The sequence below is a fragment of the Lissotriton helveticus genome, chromosome 1_2 (genome assembly GCF_964261635.1).
Source record: "Lissotriton helveticus chromosome 1_2, aLisHel1.1, whole genome shotgun sequence".
Lineage (NCBI taxonomy): Eukaryota > Metazoa > Chordata > Amphibia > Caudata > Salamandridae > Lissotriton > Lissotriton helveticus.
This window is the reverse complement of record NC_136058.1, coordinates 317,958,757-317,978,582: the sequence shown is the minus strand read 5'-3', so window position 1 is coordinate 317,978,582 and position 19,826 is coordinate 317,958,757. Positions and strand designations below refer to the sequence as shown.

The window sequence follows — 19,826 nt, the reverse complement described above, 5'->3', positions numbered from 1 at the left end:
TTCAATGAATTAACGTGCACACTGTAAAATGTGGCAACGTAGGATTACATAGGCCTGATATTCGTTGTATTCACGAGAACTGGAAACTGACATACTAGAGATGGACACAACTGTAATTGCGTCTTTAATCGATCAGAGGGGAATACATGCATATCGATCATACACATATAACATAACATGGGGAACACGTAGGCCCATATAACATAGCAAAATTTACTTTTCCACATTCCCTCCTTGTGCCCTACGTTTCCATCAGGAAACATCTATATTCATGATACCATCTATCATTTCATACAGCATCATTTGCTCGTCTCGAATTGTCTTGGAACGGGACTTAGGACTAGGAATACAAGAGGTAGCACAAATGCCGCAAATCGCAGGGCCACATTGTATACAGAGGCAGCAACTGAATAGGATCATTCCTGCAATACCTAGAAATGACAATACTTTCCATCCCCAGGCAGATATGATACTCCAGAGCCAACCGGACCATGTCCAGGTGCCTGGATTCTGGTGTAACTGATGGGCAATTTTATGAAGTCTGGTTATAGCTGAATAAACAGACGGCGCGTTATTAGGAATGAAAATGCAGCAACTAGATCCGATGACTCTACATGCTCCTCCTCTATCGGCCAGTATGACGTCAAGAACGAGACGATTTTGGAGCACGACAAATCTCATAGCAGATTGCTCTTCGGTTAAGTTACCTAGAGCAGAAGTAGTCTCATTCACTACTGCTTCAAGGGTTCTGGTTAACCTACGTATTAACTTATTATTCTGGATAGGTCCTATAAAAAAGAAGAAACCTTTATTGAAATCTTGATATTGTTCTAGAGTAGTTTCAGTTTGATCGACAATTGGGGACTCGATCTCCCTTCTATGTCTAATGTGTACTAGATGTGTGTTTCTATGATAATCAGATGGGGCTAGAAAAACTGGTGGCAGTAGGAAGGCAATGTAACATGTTCCATCCCAATCGAGGGGCAGACGAACATATGCGGTCTGACCACAAACAAAATAAGAATGACGTGATGCTTTGAGAATAGATTTCCCACTGTCACTATACTTGACAGTAGTAGTACAATCACTATGTCCTACATGTGCGGAACCATTATTTCTGACACATAATTCGCCTTTGACTGGTAGTACTGAAATAGCAGGTAAGTCTGGAGTAGTATCAGACTGAACATTCAGGACCATAAAATTCGAAGAATAATTACCTAAATTATAAACCTCATTTTCTAGATTTAACCCTGTTCTATGGGGGAGACCTTGCTTGTCTGGAAAACATGTTCTATTCAGAAGGGACATATCATTGGAGGATGACGTTAACATGGACCATGCTCCACACGAACCATTATGTGAAAACGGATAAGGAAAGAGTGGCAGAACTCCCTTCGGTGTCTGGAAAGGGGGGAGTCGACCACACACCCAACAATTAGTAGCATTGCTGGTCTGGTGTGAATAGTGTAACATTCTAATGAATGTATTGTTACGCATAGCAAGACGATAGGATAACTCGTGAGGAGGCAGATCACTAAATGTGTGCTCTACTGTAGCATTAGAAAACTTATTTACATGAGAAATTGGAAAACATAAATGTAATGCATAACTTGTGCAGGTAACCATTAAACTTAGAAACAATAAGAAACTTAGAAAAACGATACATCTGATAGAGTTTTGACTAACTCTCTCACTATGGGGGTCTATCTCATACATGTCAGATACCTGTCTAACCGTTTCACCCGAGAGGGACTTAGACAATTAAACTGGCTGACTTATTTTACTAGACCGGAGTTTTAACTTATACTCCTGCTGCGGAGTTTTCTCTAACAGAGGAACTTTCAGTTCGGGATTTAGATTAATGTCTGGTTTAGAGTCTGGTTTCAGGCAGTCTTTAAAAATGGAACAGTCTTTTTCGAATGTCTTTTTACGAAGTCCATGGAATTTCTTGATGTGGGACAGATGGACCCATCCCTTGCGGCCTTCCAACTTCACGGCCGTGCGGGTGGTCAAAAGGACTAGTCTCGGCTCCTTCCAACGAGGCTCCAGCGGACTTGAACGATCAAAGTTCCTGACCAGTACTAGGTCACCTGGGATGACCTCATGCGGTTCCACTTCAGTATTGTCTGGAAATGCGGCGGCAACCTGTGAACGACAAGAGTGTAGGGCAGACATCAAGGAAGCTAGGTAATCTGTCAACATATTACTGGAAACATCTGTAATACTGCGGGGTCTAGGTGTACCCCACATGTTTGGGGGGCGGCCGAATACGACCTCATAAGGGGACAGACCTGATCTGGAATGTGCAACCATCCTCATGAAGAATAAAGCAACTGGCAGGGCAACTAGCCAGTCTACACCTTTCTCTTTACATGTCTTGGCAATACGGATTTTCAGGGTCTGATTATGTCTCTCTACGAGACCGGCTGCTTCAGGATGGCGCACACAATGGAACTTCCACTGGTACCCTAACAAGAGGGAAACATGTTTCATCAACTCAGATGAGAATGGCTGGCCGTTATCAGAATACACGACCCTAGGGAGTCCATAACGGGGGAAGAATTCACGAACCAACTGCTTGGCAGTGGTCGCTGCTGTGTAATCTGGAACTGGATATGCTTCTGTCCACCTGGACAAAGCGCATACAACTACAAGGACATACTTGAAACCTCGACATCGCTCCATCTGAATATAATCCATCTGGAGGACTTCAAAAGGGTGGTCAGGAGGTTGGAATCCACCTTGTTCCACCGGGACACTTTTACCTGGATTGAACTGGCAACATATCATACAAGTACGGACTTTCTGCTTGGCTGCAGCTCGTAAGTGCTTGTTGAACCAAAGGTTCTGTATACTATCTAACATGGCTTTTTCTCCTAGATGTGCTGGACTATGTGCGGTATTGATAATGACTTGAACCATAGAGTCGGGGAGAAACCATGTGGCTTTTCCCTTCGTCACCCATCCCTGATCTGTCTGGACCCCTCCTTGTTCGGACCATTTCTTGATTTCTTCGGGAGTGGCATGTAACTGTATGTCTATGACATCTTGTGTAGGGTCCTTAACTGTCATACATGTAGTCTGTTCTGGAATGAATGTCTGTGTCTTGTTAACTGGAATGTCTGGTGTCTGAGCTGTAAGCTTGGCTGTTCGATCTGCTAGATCATTACCTTGGGAAATGATGTCAGTAACTTTCGTATGTGCCTTGCACTTCATGATAGCAATAGCTGTCGGTAAATGTATTGCATCTAACAGAGCTTGAATGAGGAGACCATGCTGAATCTTGGTTCCATGAGAAGTCATGAAACCTCTCTCCTGCCAGAGTACTCCGAAGTCGTGTACAACTCCGAATGCGTAACGTGAGTCTGTATATATGTTTACTTTCAGGTTCTTGGCACGTATGCAAGCTTGGGTCAGAGCAACTAGCTCTGCTGCTTGAGCAGACAGGGTGTCAATACGACGTGTTTCTATAACTTCGGTTTCAGTAGTCACTGAGTACGCGGCTGCTAGTTCTCCTGTACTAGTTCTCATACATGAACCGTCCACATAAAGTGTCAGGTTGGGGTTAGGTAATGCAATGTCTGTCAGGTCTTGTCTTGGCTTAGTCATAGTGTTAATGACTTCCACACAGTCATGTGTGGCAGGATTTGAAGTAACTGACGGTAACAGTGTAGCAGGATTTAGAATGTTGCAGCGTCTGATTTCTATGTGTGGCTGGAACAGTGTCAATTCGTAACCTGTTAAACGTGCAATTGTCAAGTGCTGAGTCTGTGTTTGGTTTAAAAGAACTTCCACGGAGTGTGGAACTTGTACTGTCAGGGAGTGTCCTAACACTATGGAATCACTTTGTCTGATTGCTAGAGCTGTGGCTGCAACTGACTTGAGGCACGCAGGCAGAGCCTGGGCTACTGGATCTAATGTGCTCGAAAAATAAGCACAGGGCTTGTACTGTCCTGCTTGATCTTGTGTGAGAACAGATAATGCAGTACCATCACGTTCTGTGACAAAAAGTGTAAAAGGCTTACTGTAGTTCGGTGTTGCTAGAACAGGTGCTTGGCATAAGGCTTTCTTTAATTCATTAAAACTAAGTGTATGTTCAGATGTCCAAGGGAGAACAGTCGATACGGCTGCCTCCTGTGTCGTTAACTGTATCAGTGGCTTTGCTAGAAATGCATACTGAGGAATCCATTGTCTGCAGTAAGAAGTAAGGCCAATAAAAGCACGTACCTCCTTCTGTGTCTTGGGCTGTGGAAGACTTGCTATTAACTGGATACGGTCTGGTGTCAACTGCCTACCCCACTTGGACAGTAAGTGGCCTAAGTAGATCACTTGCTGGACACAGAACTGGAGCTTCGAAGGGGACACCTTGTGCCCCATCTCGGCTAGGAAATACAGAACTGTAAGTGACGCTCGTTCGCAGTCACGTTCAGAACGGGCTGTGATCAGTAGATCATCGACATACTGGAGCAGGGCAGTGTCTGTTGGCATGTGAATGTTGTCTAGTTGTCTCTTAAGTGCTTGACTGTAAATACTAGGACTTTCTGTGAAACCTTGAGGAGCTCGTGTGAATTTATAGCTCCTTCCATTTAAACAAAAACCGAAAAGGAACTGGCTGTCTGGATGAATGGGAACACTGAAGAATGCATTCTTGAGGTCTATTACAGTAAAAAATGTAGCTTCAGAATCAATGGCTGTTAATAGGGATGAAATATCTGGGACTACTGGATACTGAGGTATGATACATTTATTAAGTTCTCGAAGGTCAATCACTAATCGATATACTGGAGGTGCATTTGGATCAGTACGTTTCATGACTGGAATGATAGGAGAATTACATACATTGGAGTCAGTTTCTACAACCACTCCTTGAACAATGAGCTCGTCAATAATTTTGGATAAGGCTGCTACAGCCTCAGGTGGCAATCTGTACTGTCTGATCCGTGGCAGGACTATACCTTGCTTGAGAGTCACACGATGGGGTGTGATTTGCATAAAACCTACATCAGTTGGACCTTGCGCCCATAGATGCTGGGGGACATTCAGTAATCTTGGATCAAAATCACGTAATACATAATGACCTTTAAAGTCTCTTAAAAACAATCGTATTCCTTCTGGGGAACAGCAAATTACTGCACCTAATTCTTTCAATGTTTTAATGCCTAACAAATTTTCTGGACACGATTTCGTAAGTAACAAATCAGTAGTTCGGGACAATGGACCAACTTCTAGAGTAACTGGCTTTGAAATCTCGTTTACAATAGGCTTTCCTGAAAATCCAAGGGAAACATTTCTAGAGCCTCAGAGCGGAGCCCCTGGAACCTCGTCATGACTGATAGTAGTCCTACTTGCCCCTGTATCAATCAAAAACTTTCTGTCTTTCCCTAATACTTGACTATGTACATAGGGACCCTCTTGATCTACAGGTATCTCGATGAGAGGCAAGCCTACCTCCCTCTCTAGGCTGTTTCATGAATACTGTTGATACTCTGGATACTCTGTCTGAGCATACTGGTACATTTGCTGTGTAACATGCTGTGTTGCAGCGATAGGCTGCGGTGCTGGAACTGTCTGTTGTGCATTCTGCGGTGACTGAGAAGTCTGTGAGACTTGTTCTGGTCTAGGCGGACGTGGTCTTTCTTTAGTCTTACCAGTAGCTATGTTGTGTTTCAGAACTGCACACTCGTTTATAAAATGACCTGGCTGTTTACAATAATTGCATGTCCCTTTAACGGGAGCTGCAGGATGACTGGCTTGATTCGGACCCCTCTTCTGACTGTCTTGTGGAACAGATTGTGCAACTAGTACTTTCATTTTCGTATCTTTCATACGTTTCCTTTCGTGTTCTTGCTCTTCCCTGATTCTATTCTGGTGATACTGGAGCATCTGAAGCATTTGTGACGGGGTACTAGCTTGCCAGGTACTTTCGACTTTCAAAACTCGATTTTTAACTTGTGGACTTGAATTCTCGACTAGTTTAGTAACAAAAAGATGAGGGTATGACTCGCTACCTGTCTTCAGACCACTGTTGATAATGAAACATTTTTCGAATCTAGAATAAAAATCACTAGTATCTTCATCCTGTTTCTGTTTGCATGCTGAGATTGCATCCCAGTCTTCCTTTTTCGTGGCTAATAATCTTGGCAAAACCTGAATCAATAACTCTGGCAATTCTTTACATTTCTCCCCAAGACCGGTACCTGGTACTCGTATCTTATCTTCAGCTTCTAGAGCTGTCCAATCAATCTTTTTCTCTCCCACCTCCCATTCTTTTTCCTTGAGTTTTTCATATACCCCTGCGGGCAACAGGACCTTTAACATTTTAATGATATCTGGATACGTGTATTCTCCCATACGGAGCATGTCTTTTAATTCTCGATGGAACCCTGCTGGATCTTTGTCGTGACAGGGAATTAACTTCTTCATCTCTAAGAGTTCCATCTTTGTGATAGGGGTGTAAACAAATACTCGTTGCATTTCACCATCCGGTGTCCTAACTGGGTGTACTTCTCGTAACGGATGCTGTCTATCTATGTAGAATGGTTTACTTTCTGGAGGTGAGACGTGAACAAAATGCGGGTTCAGAAACGTTCTATATTTGTGGCGCTGTTCTAGAATGACACTAATTAAATCGGTACCTAAACCTTTCCATCTATACTGGAGTAACTCATTCAGAACATCATGTAACGGACCTGGATCAGAATGCTGTCCCTCATACAGTGTAATGAGGTGCTGGATCATATACATACTCACCAGTCGCTGCTCGGCTGGGGGCAGTTTCAGAAACATTTGTGCCACTATTTCATCTGGAAAAGTGGTAGAATCAGTAACCCATCGGACTGCTGATCGGGCTAGTTCTTGTTCATGCATGGTACTAAGTTCACTATAACCGATTCGTGATTTCAGAATGTGATCGGTAGCTTGAAATACTTGTTCAAGAGAACCTTGTTCTGGTGCTGGAGGAGGGAAAACTGTCTTGTGTTCTAGACGTGAATGCCGGTCGGGAAGTCTAGTTCTACCTACATACGCTATTCTGGTGGGATTCTCGTCGTTTACCTCTTCAGTATCAGAGTCGTCTTCTTTCTCGCTTACTTGTGCTGCTTTGCGTTTCTCGTGAAACCTTATTATTTCCTTACGAATTTTCTTGTACATACTCTCTATACAACTTAATGTCTTGTGTCTTCCCTCGGCTATATTATCACTCCACTTTGTCAGGACTCTCATTTCGGTCGGATCTTTAGTCGGATAATCTTGTTCCCTTATTAAACAATTGATTAGAAATTTTAATAGCATGAGCTGGGTCTCAGCTTTCCTTAGAGACATGATTTCGCCAATACTTTCTGGATCGTCTCCTGTACGGATGAAACGATATATTCTGTCTAGATCTTCTTTCATGTTCGGTAGGGTGTCCAAATACTCGGTCACCCGTCTTACACGTAATGAATATATAACCATATTATCCTCGCCTGGGACTGGATCATAACGGCATTCGGTGAGAGCTCGTCTGATATCTGCAACGGACTGATATTTGGGCGTACGCTGTAACGCACGTTCATGTAACTCGACTAACGTTACACGTTTGTGTGGCGGCGGGGTACCAGGAGGACCTCCCCCCACAGCCCCTATACTAGCGCCATGATGCTCCCCTGGGAGCGAACGTTCGCGCTCTACAAATACCCACAAATATCAAATATCAAATATCAAATATACTAGAATCGCCGACCGATACTCTTCGTGCTGGCAGAGTGACCGATGTAGCGGGAACTTGTACTACGGGCTGGACCGGGGGTACCGTAACAGGTGCTGTAACAGGTGCCCCGGTGGCTGGAGGAACAGGAATTACATTATTTACAGGAGCTTGCGGAACAGGATTTGCATATTCTGGGACTGTGTCGTCCAAATAGGACGAGAGAAAAATATCAGCTGCGGTCGGTTTGTGACGTAGCTTAATCGGAACCAATGTCGGCGGAAAATTACATGGTGCTTCCGGGGTTGCTTTTGGCAAGCCCTCGGCAAGAAGGGGATACATACCCTTAATAAGGGCATTTCTCTGTCTGTCTGACTGTTCGGCTTTAACTCGTTCACCTATTTCGATTAATTCCCTTTCTTGGGCTCTTTCTGAGGATTCTCTACTTAATTCTAACTTTCTGATTTCTTTTTCGGTTCTTTTATGAGATTCTTTGCGCCATAACTCGATGGCATCTTTCTGGGACTGTCTGGCTTTCTTTTTCCATAATGCTTCTTCTACTCGCATGATGCACTCGGCATCCCACGTACCTGATACGGGCCATCTATATTTCTCTTCTAGATCTTTAGTATACTCGACCCATAAGTCTAGATATAATATGGCACTTATGCCATGCTTATGATACATAAAATGACCTGGACTGTCCCTAGGCGGGACAGGAACTGCTTCCTCGAGCAGACCTTTTCTGGTTTTTAACTGACGTAACTTCGTGAACAGAGGCATAACTTAGACTGGAATCTGGACACAATACAATACACGATAAACACAATAATAACTTAAGAAAACAAATCACTCATACCACGACATTGAAAACACATGAAATAACATTTAAAACAACAGTTCGGACAGAATACTACCTGGAATACTGAAAACAGAACACATGAATTTCTCGAGAACAGAACAGAACTTACTGGAATGACTAGATGCACTGCTAAAACAGTACGAAACTTACCGGTCTCATAAAGAGACACGTCAGGACCCGCATCCACCTAGGTGGACACTTCGTGTTGGATCTGTGTACCCAAACCCACGGACCACAGACAAATTAATTGACCCTGTCTAGATACTACCCCAGCAATGGTACTCACCGGGCAGCAAGAACGGAAGGCCTCGGACTGGACTGGACTGCTACGACGACGGACGGACGAACTTCGGACTTCAGTTACAGGTGGGCCTCCGGATACCTCGGACCTTGGACTCTCGGCTTGGGCTCTGGTCGGGACTCGCCGCGTTCCTCCACCGCCTCGTCTGGACGCTGGACCGCAACCTCCGTCTCCTCCGTGGGCCTGAGGGATACTTGAAGCAGAAATATCTGCACGTGGCCGGTATGGTTCCGTCACGGCTGCAGAGGATCAGGGGGCCTGCGTGGCTTCTCCGGCGCGTGGGGAAAGGGCAAGTCCCTATTCGGGCGCCATTATGTGGTAAATAAATAATTAATTACCGGTTCTATTTTTGACTATAATCAATAAACAGGTAGCTCAATAAATAAGAGTCAAGATTCGAGGTAGCTGGAGTTGACAGGCTTTAATTAAGTATAAAAGGACAGGAACAGGACAGCCTGCATGGGAATAGGATGGCAGCTGCCGGGGGCAGGATCTGGGAGCATAAGGATAACTTTTAATAACAGTGCACAATATTTATAGTTAAACAAATACATTGCATTCAGTACAGTAGGCGTAGCAGTAGGCAGAGTTTGTAGCAGTCGCGAAAGATAAGGCATAAAGTGGGTGTAACAAGAGGTGTGTACAGGGCGTATACATAGACATGTGATGCAAACGTAACAGAATATGTCATAAAAGGGGCGGAAACATGGAGGGGGCTACCTGAGCAGCTGGGACCTCTAACCTAGTGGTGCGCGTAAACTGGCAATGACGTGTTACCAGGGAGAACTGGGGGCTATGACTTCTGCACTAGAAGAGGAGACGAAAGTCTGGAGTGTCAGAGCGACATGTACCTAAAGCCTATCTAGTATCTGGTGTTTAGAGAACATGTTGATAGAATCCAAAAGTTATCAGGGCAAAGGCTAACAGACACTAAAACTGGTGCATGCATAATTCTACATGTAGTGCGGGTCGAGGAATATTAGATGAATATTAATACAGTATTTCTCTTACATGGAGACATAAAGGCTAGACTATGACGGAAACTATTGATGCGATTCAGTAGCTTAGGAATGCAGAGAAGGAGAGCTGGGCTGATAACTAGAAACATAACATACTCTTGGCAGACTGGGAGGCAGAGCCAGGCCGAACCGGGCACTGCGAGGCATGAAAGTAAGCTAAGGGTCAGGGATACAGGTGGGGGCTGTATCACTCCTCGGAGAGGGTTCAGGAAACAGGAGCTGAATCTGAGTCCGGGCCCTTTTGAGGCCTAGAAACGGGGATAATTCAATGAATTAACGTGCACACTGTAAAATGTGGCAACGTAGGATTACATAGGCCTGATATTCGTTGTATTCACGAGAACTGGAAACTGACATACTAGAGATGGACACAACTGTAATTGCGTCTTTAATCGATCAGAGGGGAATACATGCATATCGATCATACACATATAACATAACATGGGGAACACGTAGGCACATATAACATAGCAAAATTTACTTTTCCACACTCTCCTCAGCAAAGGTTTCTTCTTGTAGTCCAAAAGTGATCTAATTTCTTGGGATCAGGGTCCCAATATTTATACCCCAAAATCCTTTGTCCTCTGAGGCACAGGGGCCTTTGCCCAGTCCAAACCAGTTCTGGAGAACTCTGTTTACAAGACTCCTTCTTTCCTTTTACAGTGCAGGGCAGAAACATCAGACGCCCCACAGAAGGTGGAGCCAGCATTGTGGAGGGAAGGCACAGCACTGCAGCACTTTGTTGACATGACTCCTTCTCTCCTTTCACAGTGCAGGGCAGAGACATCAGACGCACCACAGGGGGTGGAGCCAGCACTGTGGGGGACAGGCACGGTCCTATTCAGGTCCCAGGTGCCACTCCTCCCTCCCATCTTGATGCAGATCTCTCTATTCACCACTGGGCAGACTCACCCTGTCTCCTGGAATCCCCCAGCCCTGTCACTCAAACTCCAGACAAGGAATACACAACCTAGCAGAGGCAGGCCTGGATAGTTAGACAAGAAAATTCTGACTTTCTAAAAGTGGTATTTTCAAACATAGAATGTTAAAACCAACTTCACTAAAAGATGTATTTTATCATTCTGAGTACAGGCATACTAAACTCGAATTTCTACCATGGTCCCTGAGTCAGTTTGGATTATAAACTGTAATAATCTAACTGCCCATTCTGGCCTAAGGAGAACAGGTAGCCTTGCAATAGTGAAAAACGAAAATGGCTGTAATTCACTATTAGGACATGCCACACACACCAGGGCATGTCCTACCTTAAACTTACAATGCACCCTGCACTTGTGCCTGCCATAGGGGTGTCTGATATGAAGAAAAGGGAAGGTTTAGGGACTGGCAAGTGGGTGCACTTGCCCAGTCAACATGGCAGTACCAGACTACACACAGGCGCTGCAATTGCAGGCCTTAGACACATTTTACAAGGCTGCTTCTGTGGGTGGCACAACCAGTGATGCAAGCCCACCAGCAGCATTTGGATTTACAAGCCCTGGGCACACTCAGTGCACTGTACTAGGGTCTGACACATAACCCAAACAAGCCAATCATGGAATCACCAATTCATACATCAATTTATAATAGGGAGAGCATATGCATTTAGCACTGATCAGCAGTGGTAAAGTGCCCAGAGTCATAAAACCAACAAAAACAGGTCAGACAAAATAGAGGAGGAAGGCAAAAAGTTCAGGGATGACCCTGCCAAAAGGGACAAGTCCAACACCTCCTCTGATATAAGGCCAAAGAAACCGAGGGAGTCTACAATACTATCATGGCATTTTTCAAAATCTCAAGACACTGGGGAATTTTAGTCAGCGTGTTTGATGCCTCTCATATGCTCCATCACTTGGCAATAGGGAAAATCAAGTTGACCGCATTTTTTTTCTGTGTGTACAGTCTTTCATGTATACACACACATAAATCTGTGCTACAGGTTATGAATTGATTGTTTTTCTTTCCTGTTATGCAGAATAACCTCCTTCATTTTGACACCAGATTTGCAGGCCATACATTTCCCACATTTTCTTAAACCTTCTAGGTTAGTTGGCCCCTTTCTTTCATTGGACTATCCATATGGCTATGGGCTCGTTGGTCATTTAAAGATAGGGTTTTACGATACGTGATGAAGGGATGTGAGGTAATATCGTGTCCAATCACCTGATCAGCTTTTAATATTTTCCAATGTTTAGAATTTGTCTTGCTGCTGTGTACTTCGTATTGATTGTAGTGATGAACCTTACGGTAATATCAGTTCTCTCCTTTGGTGTCTCTGATTTGAAAGTAGTTTATTCATGTTCTGGGTTCTCGCTTGGTTTTCTGCGGGTCCGTCGCATTTCACCATAAGAGTTTTTTTCCTATCCGTTTCTGTAGATGCACGCTATTCACAACACCCTGCTTTTTCCTTTCTATGTAGGCTTGTGACCATGTGTGCTTCTCTAGCTCAGTATGGATAACCAGGTCATTTATAGATTTATTTCTGATCTAATGAGGGAATTTTCGTTCAGTTTTTGTCTATCTCTGTATCAATCTTTTAGATATTTCCCTACTGCCGTCCCACAGCAGGGAAAGGACATCTATATCCCCAATCCAAATCAGCGCATGGTTTTGCATGTTTTCATTTTGTGATGTCCAGACCACCTGTTATGTGCCCGGGTTAGGCCCATGTAGTGAAGTGGCTCATTTCATATATTGTCCAACTTTTTACAGGAACATTTCTGCTGTGACCTTTTAGACATATTTGCATGCACGACAATGTTGGATTTGTTTCTCTGAAACTACTTTGTTTACACATCTAGCTTCACACAACGTGATCATGAGGCTTAGAACACCATGTACAAGGCCTCTTGACGCACTATGTACAAATGTCATCTCTATCTTCATCCGCAGGGTGACAGGGCTATCTACATATCTATAACATTGTCTAATCTATACGTACATCACAAAGATGCTTTCTATTATAAATAATAAGCATCCCAATAGATTAGTAGAGGAGGCGCTACAGCTGACACAGAGGGTCCGTGCAGGCTGAGTTTTCACTAAGCAGGGGGCTGGACTCTCTGTGAGGGGGAGTTCAGTTTGTAACCAATTCGTGGCCTGCATTCTCTCCTGTCATGTCCCCTAGTGGGGATTCTTGGCTTCACACAGACACACACTCTAGGTACACGCAGAGTATGAAGTGCATAGTAGGAGTCCGCCTGATTACTGCCTTGTTTATATGCCTGCATATATATATATACTGGCGACCAAGTCACTAAAGACATCCAGATTATCATGAGGGAAGGAGGAGTTATATGTAGCTTGGTTTTCGAAGCAAGTTGGGCTTCCCCGATCTATCGGTGCTCCCTTTCCAAGCAACGCTTCCGATCTTTTGTTGCACATATATTTCCATCATCCAGACCAGCCAATGTCATGAAGTATCAGTGTCTCTTAAACACAAGTCATGTTTTCTGTATTGGGCTCCCCCCATTCTTATGTTCATTGGCTTGGGTCTGTTTTATGTTGATATCTTAGAAACTGAAATATGTCAATTCTACATGAACAGTAATCTAAGTCCATACTGGGGCAGAAATATAAGCCAAGGTAAAGAATATTTAGTTCATCCATTGTCAGTTAATGTGATGATTTATTAATCATATCGCGTCTTGCTCTATCACCTTTCTCTTCCTATGGGGTGAGTTATCTTTTTGTCTTCCATATGCTCTTTCCTGTCTTTCTCTTCATCTGTTTGTGCCTCTTGCTTTAGTTTTTCCTTTTTTTATGATATTCCATTGTCCGTCCTCAGTAACCTGTACTCAGCGAAAAAAGTGGCAGGTGGGTTTTTCTTCTCAGTAGTTGCTAGCGGAGTCATCTGAGTGTAAGTGACCTTCTGAGCTTGATTTCCCCCGTCAGAAGTTCCTGTCGTTTTTGTGTCAATGTCATTTTTACTGCTCTCCTTACTTATTCGTATCATCTTACAACGTTACAGGCTCTTCCAGTACAGTAGTCTTGCTATTCCCTTTAGAATTTCCACTTTTGTACCCTTTACCTCTTCCTTATCACTTGTTCATCATTCTCGTTGTCCTTAAGTTAAACTCTTAATTTCAAGTAAAACAAATGCGAGGTTGGAGAACTCCATCGGACTGCAGACTTAGAACTGTAACAAAGAAAAATAACAAGTTAGCAGGCCTTTTCCATCTATGAACAACATCCTTGTATCCATTAGGACCGCCCCAACATTGCTCCCGTTTAGGAAAGAGTTGAGGACTCACTTCTTTAAAAATAAATGATGCTCATCTTTGGCCCTAGCTTTAGGCTTGGTTTGCAGTATAGAAATAACATATAGAAATAACATATAGATACATATATAAAGAAGCTGGCCTAGCCTACACTAACGTTTGAAAACTTTTGAAAAAACTCTTGTGAAAATGTTCATGGGAGAGTTAAGAATGGTTATCCCACCCAGAGCATCGCTGGCATCCAGTTAAGATTTTAATGTTTTCTTATCAATAGTAACAAGTCCTTTTAAGCCACTACATCACTGAAAGCCTTAATGTAGATCGTTGTCTACCTAGTAGCAGTCACTAGATGAACAGTTCCTGCAAGTTTACAAAGAAAAAGGTTAATATGCATCCAGTGTTAAACATGCACTCATGCACTACATTATCAGAATTGAAAAGGTTTGAAAATTAAGACCGTTTTTTTGCACCGGCACAATTTGGCATATGGAGTCCACGTGTGATAAAGATGCAACCATGGCTTTCCTACCCAACATACCTCTAGTAGATATTTGTAAAGCAGAAACATGTGGTTCTCTGCATCCTTTCATACAATATTTCTCTGGTGAAATCAATGCAAGCAAGAAGCCCAGATGTGCTTAATTGTTCTACGCATATTAGTAACTCAATTAGCCATTCTATCCTTTGACCTTACAGACTCTTTTAAGTTATTGCCCAACCTGTGATATGCCGCAGCTTACTGCAAATGGAAAATGTTACTCACTTGCAAATACTATCAGCTTGTCATGTTGCAGGCTCACATGCATCACCCACTTGCTGTATTGTTGAAAAGTATATAGGTTGCTCAGATTAGGCAGTTTTTTTGTTGATTTTACACATATAAGCAGTCAAACGTACTCCGATTGAGAAAAAAACACAATGAGTTTAATTGGAGTCTGCACGCTGCTGCATTATGCCTTTCTGGTATGGGATTACGAGTTGTTCTCCAGATCAGAACTAAATCGTAATTTTTTTTTTTTTTTAGTAGTCAGATCCCAACCCATGAGAGATCACCACATGTGAACTGTAGAACTACAAGCAGCTAATGATTGTTTACAGGTAGTAACATTTTCCTTCCTTCCTAGATATTACTGTCCACCTTTCACATATTATAACTGTGCATTTCTTTCAAGAAATATTTCCCATGTATAATTTTCAGTGTTCATTTCATTCTACAGCACAGCAGTCGCAGACAGAAAGTATGAATGGGAAAGAGAAACGGAAAGATTCTGGAGGAAGGAAGAATTTTGCTTATAAAATGAATGAAAGAAAACACCAAGGAATACACAGGAGGGAGAATCTTAACAATAAAACACTTCTTGCAAGGCAGAAAAGAATATGCACCAGCCTAAGAGCTTATGCCTGTGCTGAGTGTAAGAAGACATTTACTGGAAAGACGCATCTATTACTGCACGAACAAACACACACAGATCGGTATCCCTACACTGAGCATGAAATGAGGTTTGCTGATAAGTCAACTCATGAAAAAACTCACAGTGGAGAGCGGCCCTTTCACTGCAATATCTGTGAGAAAAGTTTTACTCAGAAAGGAAATCTTCTACAACATCAAAGAATACACACAGGAGAGAAGCCTCATGATTGCAAAGTGTGTGCCAAGAGGTTTTCTCGGAAGACGACCCTTGTACGGCATCAAAGCGTACACACAGGAGAGAGACCTTATCACTGCACTGTGTGTTCCAAACCCTTTTCTCAGAAGGCAAACCTTGTACTGCATCAAAGAACTCACACAGGAGAGAGGCCTTATCACTGCACAGTGTGTTCCAAGTGCTTTGCTCATCAGGGAAACCTTGTACTGCATCAAAAAACTCACACAGGAGAGCGGCCTTATCACTGCACTGTGTGTTCCAAGGGGTTTACTCTTAAGGCAGCCCTTGTACGCCATCAAGTCACACACACAGGACAGAGGCTTTATCACTGCACTGTGTGTAGCAAGAGCTTTGATCTTAAGGCAAGCCTTGAACGCCATCAAAGAACACACAGGCGACGGCTATGACGCTGCACGGGATATGGAAACTGCTGTAAACAAAAGGTGGTGCTCAGCAACCTCAAGTAACACATACAAGATGGAAGCCTTCTCAAATCACTGCCAAAATACTCCTACCCTAAAGATTCATTTAATAAATGAAATCTGATCTTTTACGTCATCTAAGAATCTACAGCTGAAGTTAGACCTCCTATGACATCTAACAATCCTTCCGGGCTGAGATCCTCTCTTTCCTCTGAATGTCAGAAGAGCTTTCAGTTAAAGGACAAACTCTAACGTTCACAGCATCTCCAAACAGAGTGTAGGTTCTTCGACGTCACTAACTTCTCTTCACCAAGCAACGAAGTTAACAGAGAGCTGCTTCACTGCAAATTAAACCTGTCCGACTCTCATGAAATGTGTTCAGTGTTGAGAAACTGTTACGAAGTGTGGATCATAAACTATCTTAAGAGACATAACTTCTAGGATTCAACACAAAATTATTGAAAGACCTGGGCAAATGGGAAAAAGAAACTAGGAGAAGAAATCTGAATCAATTGCCGCTTGAGGACAAAAAATATAAACTCCTTTCATTACTAAAGAAGGAACATCTACTTCCTATCAGTATCTTCAGACCGGCTGTGTAAATATTCTGTACAACCCATCCAGGCTGAGAGATCAAAAGAGGTTTTATGTCTGTCCAGATTCTAACAACATACAAAGGTGGCACCAACCATATCATTCTGCAGTTTCAACTGCCGAGACCGTTACACAATTCATAATATTTTGAGATGGTTTATTCTGGTGAGAATTGTTTTATTTTTTTGATAATCAATTTTATTATCATTTTGAAAAAGAAAAAAAAGACCGCATACATCTTACACAGTAAAGCCAATTCCATCTCCAACAGACAGTACAAAAACCCAATCTGTAGGGTAGGATTATTTATGCAAGCCACCCAAGCTGGAAAGCAGCACCCGTTACGTGGGAGAGCCAAAGCTGGCAATGTAAAATAGTAGGTTCAGCCATTTGGCCCAAACCCTATGGAACCTCGTGGGACAACCAAGTGCTTCAAAGAGGGGTTCCTCCTGGGCCGCGCACCAATCCAGTCCCCTGCGCCACTTTCGCAGGGTAGGGGGGTTGGGCTGGGCACAGGCCGCTGTAATATCTCGTTTAGCCACAGCGACCGCCATTCCCAGAAAATGTTTCTCCGCTCTAGAGCCGTCCAAACCATCAAATACACCCAGGAGATAACGTAAGGGATCGTGTGGAACCTGCCAACCCAATGTCTGTGTAAGCTCAGATTCCACCTCGGACCAGAATGGGTCAAGGCATGGGCAAAGCAAACCATATGGTAGAAGTCGACCGGAGTTTGGCCGCTATTCTGGTGAGAATTAAATACCCAAAAACAAACTTTCACATACATTACAAAACAAAGCAGATTGTCTGATAAAGACACTGTAACTAGTATTTCATCGCATGATGTGATGTGTTTTGTTATATCTGTTGTGTCCTTTTCTAGTGTGAGGGGTGAGATTGACAACTAGAAAAAGGACACTATCGCAGTGAGCTTTTTGCCAAGAATATCTTATTTATGCAATAAAACTTTTCTAATAAACTAATCTGCCTACCTGTTTCATGTGGCGATGAGACGGGAAATACTTCAAACTCATCAGGGCTTTCAGAGTGTCTGTTTTCTATCTTGGTGATTACTCTGTCCCGGAAGAGGGTGGGGAAGAACTTAGCTCCCCTGCAGCCCTCCCACCACCAGCCCCTCAGATGGGAGGCATTCCAGTGTGTAGTTCGCTCCGTCACTGTGTTTATTAGAGTAGTGCAAGAGTTACAAGTACAATTTGCAATGTTGATATTTCAGAAGACAACTTTTGAAGTTTCATGGTGTAATTGCTTTAGAAACACCTTTGTCCCTTGAACCTTTTCATTCACTGAGCGTATTGGTTGGCTTAATATAGTCAGATGACTCTGGACCCTGTGCCATTTGTGAGGACACAAGGCTTGCCTCCAAACCATTATTTCGAAGCACCAGCACTAGTGTATGAAGTCGTGAAGCATCCTGGTGAATGTTGTGTGTCTCCCACAAAATCCACCCGTGGTCCTCCATGACCATGAAGCAAGGGACAGACAGATGCCTGGTGCTAGGCTTTGTGCAAAGCTAATCTGGGGTCACTCAGACACCAGTGCCCAGCTCGCCACCCACATTTGGTGGAGTGCTCGGAGCTTGCTGTGGCTGGTAACAAGCTGTGGAACTGCAGTGACATGTGTAGGAGAATAGGATCTGCTTCTTATAGTTACCCCCACTTTTTGCTGATGTTTCACTGTTTTTCAACTTTAGACTGACTGGGGCCCTGCTATCCAGGACCCCAGCCTAGCGGCTTCCTCTCTAAAATGATTCCAAGTACTTTAGGCACACTACAGTGTTGTGTATCGATTTAGATTCCATATGAATTTCCCGATTCATGCCCTTATATAGGTACATTTCACTTTGCCCTTATATTGGCATAGAAATTCAGTCCTTATTTAGGCATAGTCCATGCTACCCAAATACAGGCATGGCTACTTACATCCGTTCATCTACGTCACAACGAGTTCTTGGAAAACCAGTCTTAAGCCGTTAGGGCCATCCCCTTGCTTGGATATTGATTTCTCCAAGAACTCATTTATTATGCATGAACATCTATTCCTTAGGGGTTCATTCATAACGTTCTGATGCCCGACTTTTACGTCAGTACTGGCCTTCTTAAACACCTTCAAGGTATAAATATACCTTCACTTGCTATGGCAAGGCACGGTGTGGTTCGGCTACCTACTTGCACGACGCGGCTCGCCACAGCAAGTCCCGAAGGAAGTCAACACTTCAACTGACGCACTGACCAGACCCTGTCATCCTCCTCACCGAGAATCCAGCTCCAGTGTTTCTGATTCCCCTTGCGGGGTGTTAGAGATCGAGTCCCGGGAAAGAGATACCAACCTCTCTCATTGTAAGGTATTGAGCTGATTTGAACCAAGAGAAACCTTTGCCAATTCTTGGCACAACTAAACTATAGCTAAAACAGCACCTACTTCTTCCCTCGTACTAGATTTAGGTTAGGTACACTGGGGTAGGATTATTTTAGAAGCACCAGTTGAGTATTTTAGCCTGTGTTATTTATGTATGTATTTTTTAGATATGTCATATCTAACCCATGCTATTACAGTATTATTTTGTATTACTGTTCACGCTGTATGCATATTTCTTCGCATTCTGTCTTACGATTGTAGCAGTTCATATCTCTTGCCTGAGAACGAAGACTGTTCAATAAACCCTTTTTATTGAAATGCAGGTCTCTCTATTTCTGTGCAACTCTGTAGAAACGAAGCATGCACAATTGACTGAGTGAAACGGTTATCTATTGTTTCCACAACTCTGAAGATATTGGTCTGACTCTAAGGAAAACAAAGTTGTCATGTTTATGCAGTTGTCAGAAACGAATCCCTTCTTGTTCATTCGAGAAAGTTTCTAGTGACTTCTGAATTAGCTGGCACACACAAGTAATTAAGTTTAATAAACTCGATAGAGACATACCGATCTCAGTCCTATGTCAAAACTATAGTGTATAATATTCCAATGCGCAGAGCCTATTAGGGATATAGGAACTACACTACATGGCGCCCAACGGTTTGGTAAGGCACTAATTTAACGCTAGATATTGGAGTAACTCA

At 43.2% G+C, this 19,826-nt stretch overlaps 1 protein-coding gene across 1 annotated transcript in view; it reads left to right on the top strand.

Annotated features, from left to right (window-relative positions):
* Positions 1–19,442, top strand: part of LOC144802558 (uncharacterized) — a 90,071-nt gene extending 70,629 nt beyond the window's left edge. Inside the window, exon 3 of the mRNA XM_078671816.1 lies at positions 15,304–19,442. Within this exon, the coding sequence (XP_078527942.1) occupies positions 15,304–16,139 (836 nt within the window). The 3' untranslated portion in view covers positions 16,140–19,442. The remainder of the gene's footprint in view (positions 1–15,303) is intronic.
* Positions 19,443–19,826: the final 384 nt, after the last annotated feature.